This window comes from Camelina sativa, chromosome 5 (genome assembly GCF_000633955.1).
Source record: "Camelina sativa cultivar DH55 chromosome 5, Cs, whole genome shotgun sequence".
In the NCBI taxonomy this organism is placed as follows: domain Eukaryota; kingdom Viridiplantae; phylum Streptophyta; class Magnoliopsida; order Brassicales; family Brassicaceae; genus Camelina; species Camelina sativa.
Genome location: NC_025689.1, coordinates 19,606,815 through 19,612,034, shown reverse-complemented (window position 1 = coordinate 19,612,034; position 5,220 = coordinate 19,606,815). Strand labels below are relative to the sequence as shown.

The 5,220-nt window shown below is 38.9% G+C and overlaps 1 protein-coding gene across 1 annotated transcript in view; it reads right to left on the bottom strand.

Annotated features, from left to right (window-relative positions):
* The window catches only part of LOC104789407 (peroxidase 44-like), an 18,612-nt gene continuing 14,163 nt past the window's right edge, over positions 772-5,220 (bottom strand). Inside the window, exon 4 of the mRNA XM_010515109.2 lies at positions 772-815. Within this exon, the coding sequence (XP_010513411.2) occupies positions 772-815 (44 nt within the window). The remainder of the gene's footprint in view (positions 816-5,220) is intronic.

The window sequence follows — 5,220 nt, the reverse complement described above, 5'->3', positions numbered from 1 at the left end:
TCTTAATTATCAGTAAACGAACAATAACATGCATCTGTGTCCACATACTGCGTCTGGTACACTAGACGAACATCACCTTATTCGAACTAAAATACTCTACTTCCTTCCGCAAACTATTTATCCCTTGTAAGATTTTTGTGTCAACCCAAATATCAAACTAATCGCAGTACTCATGTATGGTCCCGTATATCGTAAATTATATTATTTCCCTACAAAATTCATACAGCTCTCCCAAAACCGCTCAGCAATCAAGGATCGAGATGGAGGGTAGCTTAAATTTGATTAAGACACTAAGCGTAGGGCCGTACGTAGGCCAATGAACTGAGGATTGAGACTGTACCGAAAGCAAAGACTAGTTTTCTTCACAGAACAGCCAGAAACTAGGCATGCACTTACCATCCTGTTCCTTAACAAGAAAGTTCCATACAGCCAAACCAAGTAACCAACATATACAAAACCTACCGTACGTTCTCATCTTAATATTGCTGGTAGAAACATATAAAAGAGGAACGTCTTGTCGATTTGGTTGTCAACCATCGTACAATTCATTCTTCTACTCTCTTTTCTTCCAACACACGTTACTACTTTCAGATGTGGATGAAGAAAAGAGCAAGCACCAAAACCAGAATGCCATAAAAAGAGAAGTTATAATATAAAAAATAACACACGAATTCAATCAATTTAATTAACATGATACCGGCACAAGCACACTTTCCAATTTATTATTTCTTGAAAGAAAAAACAAAACAAAAAAAAAAATCAGAGGATTCGTTAGTTGAAGACTCTGCAGTTTTGTCTGATCTCTCCAAGACGTCCTGTAAGGGTATAGAGACACACAACACACTGATTTACACTTGGAACGCGCCAAACCAACACTTTTCTATTTATTCTTATCAAACTCTTTTATGGTTACAAGAATAAATCTGACCCCTCTTCCCTTTTCTATCTAAACACACATCTGTATAGATCTAAGAGAATAAACTCACCCTCTCTCTTTTTAGCTAAGAGATTAAAACTCACCATCTCTCTTTTATATCTAAACTCTCACCAGTGTAGATCTAAGAGAAAGAAAAAAAAACAATTCTCTGTGCACGTAATCACCTCCCTGATTAACGTCACAGAGAAATGGGAACACACCTTCTAAGCCTTATTTTTGTGGCTTCGAAGTTTACAACTGTATCAATATTCTAGAGTGCTCAACTTGGCTCGTGGCCTACTCCTAGAATATATATACACGACTTGAGAAACCCTAGAAAGCGAATCTCCAAGTATCACGGGATAAGGAAATTGCTTGTTGCTCAGCCTTATCCTTTCCTTAACAGTTGCGGAGAATATTTTTCATATCTCCAAGTAAACGGAAACTGCTTGCTGCTCAAGCTTATCCTTTCCTTTTTTATCGCAGAGAATATTTTCCATATCTCCAAGTACAATCTCGTCTCTATCTTCAATGTCAAGTCATCACCTTTCCTCGACACATCATCACATCCACTCACGTCTTGCCACGTCAGCTCACACATCCATGTCAGCAACTCGGGCGTCTGTGATCTGATGCAACTTCCTGATTGACACAACGCTCTGTTCGGCACAACGACTTGTTCCTCACAGCAAGTTGTTCCAGAAGCTGCATTTACAATCTCGCCCTTTTTGACTGAGTTTGATACTCAAGCATCTCTCTGGTTCAACCTGAAAAGACACTCCAACAAACACAACCCAAAAAACAGAACAAGCAACAACTAGACAAAACAACAATCATTATCTAGCAAAATCAATCAACAGCTTGTTCAAACAGAACTATGATAAGAACCTAACAATCAGAAACCCTAGCAGGCTGCAGCGGAAACCATGTTCTTAATAGCTCTCTAATCAGACTTAATCAATTGGCATATTCTCAATCATTAACAACCTAAGATCAACCAATATTAACAACCTAAGACTCCCCCATAAACAATGATTCTCCCCCTAAACCAAGTAGAAACAAGGATTCTCCCTATAAGTACAGAACTCCTTATCATTAGGCGTTGATCAAAACCAGAATCAAAACCAGAATCATTCTCCCCCAGCTTGAGTGATCAACTAAGTCAAAAACAGACATACATATCACAATAGTACACTGAGTTATGGGAATCACTTACCTGCTAACAGTGCTTCGCATCCTTAAGCACTTTGATGATCAGTCAAGTTGCCTATTGAAACAGCTTCTTGTTTGTAGGCATGTTGACTATCCTTGCAATCACAACTGGATGTTGGGCAATAGGACACTGGTAGCCGAGAATTCGAACAGCAGATAGTACTTTGGTCGAATCACAGTGTGGATGTGACCATACACAAACTTTGCAGGAAAAAACAGCACCTTGTGTATCATGATCTATGCTTTCAAACTTCTGCTTCACTAATCAGATGAGCTAAGCATATATCACTTCTCCAATTCGTCATCTGTAGGGAACTCAAACATATGATCATCTGTTAACTCAACTATCATCAATCTCACATGTCTAATACCAACCTAGCCATTTACTCCACCATAATCAAACAAAGTGTTGATCGGTCTTGTGAGACTCCAAATGCACAGTTCCTTACAAGAACAATCACTATCTTGATCAAACCCGTGACAGTTGACAGATTAGCCCACAAATCACATATACCTTTAGATAAGTAAGGCTTAATCTCAGACACAGTTTTTCAGAAGCCCAGCAGCTTCAAACATCTTCATACATCATCAGTGGAACCAATCACAAACGTTCGTTCTTCAATGGATGTATCACGATCCTAACAACAGAGTATCACACCTCTGTCTCATTGCAGATAACATGTCTCATCACAATCATATGCACCTGTAGGTAAACAAAGGTGAGATGATCTCCTGTCACTCTTTTGTTGACTTCACGACACTGAAGTATCAACCCACTTCTGCAGATTCTCTCTTAACTCAAGAAGATGTCTTCTAGGTGATACAGACGATACTGCACATGTCAAACAGCTGGTGAGACATAGACACTTGCTTCGTAGCACAATCCATCTTCTGGTAACAGTCCCTTGCAATAAATACTTTGATCAAAGATGGAACTCAATTGAACAACCCGACAGTCATGAAAGTGAAACAACCACTTGCAAGGACAGCCTTCTGTCTATAAACACTCATCTGTCTCCGGTACAAGTAGCTCCATTCCTTTGTATCATGGAACTGACACTATACTCATTTTTCGATACAAACTGAGTATCAGTATTTTGAATCGTCCTCAGACGCACGATGACTCAACAACAATTCTCTGAAGCACTTCCACCACTTGAACCAGGTTGTGATTTTCAGTAACAGCTACTTCCAACCCTTGAGTACTCATGGGACACTTATTTTCACCCAAATAATTAGATGAACACGCAGCTCTTTGATCAATCCATCACTCAAGATGTCAGACCCTTGATCCATTGCTGCTTTCTGGAGTTTACCTCTTAGAGTGTCATGATCATTCCTATGTGCTGAAACAAAGAAACTTAAACCTGAAACACTTAACACACACATCAGTGCACACTTGTTGAAAACATACAAACATTTCTTATCAACAATATTTACAATCAGCCTCGTGTTTCAACAATCAATCATATGAATTTAACTACAAAACATTGATTTTGCAACACATTTTTTCTTTTCAGCCTTTTATACACAACCTCAGACATCCAAAACATAGTTAATCACAGGAAGTGAGGGAACCAGAAAAGCAATAGACCATCAAGAGCACTTGTATATTATTTTTACTTCTTAAAGTAAGCGGCTTTCATACCTTGAGATCTGTTATGTGATGTGTGCCAACCACTTGTTTAGGACTTCACCAGAAACTACCACAACCTTTTGTGAATCTTCAAAGAACAGCTCTATGATCAGTGGCTAGTCTTTCGCTCTGGCATGCCTTTGATTCTCATGGTTTATCATCAACGTGAAGTAGGCAGCTGGAATTTCTTTTGGAGAGTGCATTGACAGGAGTGTATCAAGTCATCATTTTATTTTTTTTTGACTTTTCATGATACACTACCTTAGAGCTTAGATCCAACAGGCATGAATGATCTTCACAGTTTGATGATATGAACGATCTTCTGCTGAATCTCCTGATTTCTATCAGCGATATCACTTGACTTCTCAACCGCGGAGATTTGTGCATTCCCTTGTTATTATTCTTCAGGACTCTATTGCAGACGTACCAGCCAAATAACTCTGTTTTTTTTTAAGTTACAAACAACTGGTACTTCTTTCTGAATGGAATGCATAATAATGCCACTCCTCAGCTCTTTGACCTCCTTCTTCACGACAACATTTTACGAGATTCCCCATATGAATTGGCATGACAGGCAGCTGTTTTCCACTGACTCTTCGTTTAGATAGAGTGTTGCTCTTTTATACATTCTAGGAATTCCATGGCCTGTTCTGATGCATGTCCCTGTATCTGATTAACACAACTCACATAACATATTAGATCCCACAAACACCAATGACTTTTCCCAGAATCATGTGTTGATCCAAGTCCAATGGTTTTGTAAACAAATCAGCAATTTGCAAATCAGTACTCTCATGTTCTATTAATATCAGTTTCTCCACAACTAATCTATGAATAAACTAATATTCAGGATCCTGTAATTGTAATTTTAGTACATGATCTACAACAATATTAACAAACAAACGATTATCACACAAAATTGATGCAAGGTCTATGAATGTACCGTACGCTGTTCTCAATTGTTTGATTCTCATCGGGTGATTGAAACAGGTTCCCAAGGCATTAACCTCATATTCAACAATTGAACGAGGTACCTTAGCAAGCTTCTGAGCGTAGCAGACGGTCAGCTATGTTCCCAGAAGGCAACAACCACCAGATCGTTCACGGTGATTCAGAGAGCGAGATCTCTTCAAGTTTCTGCTGGCTCCTTTTGTCAACATCAACCCTATGTTGCATGTGTGAGACTTTATGATTGTCACTGAACCACTCACAGCTTGCAAGAACATAACAAATGTCTGTTTTGCTGGTACAACACATCTTCAGACAAATTGATCAGTCCACCGTACCAGTTACCATTCACACAGTCTCCTGATTCATCTTCTAAGATAGACCATTTCCAACTCTCATGGGTGTGGCTTCATCTTCACTTCTCTGTAACTCACATGCACTGATCAAACTTTTGGCATACTCGCATTGGTATATGAATACTTCATCATCTGTCTGACGAATGTTTAAT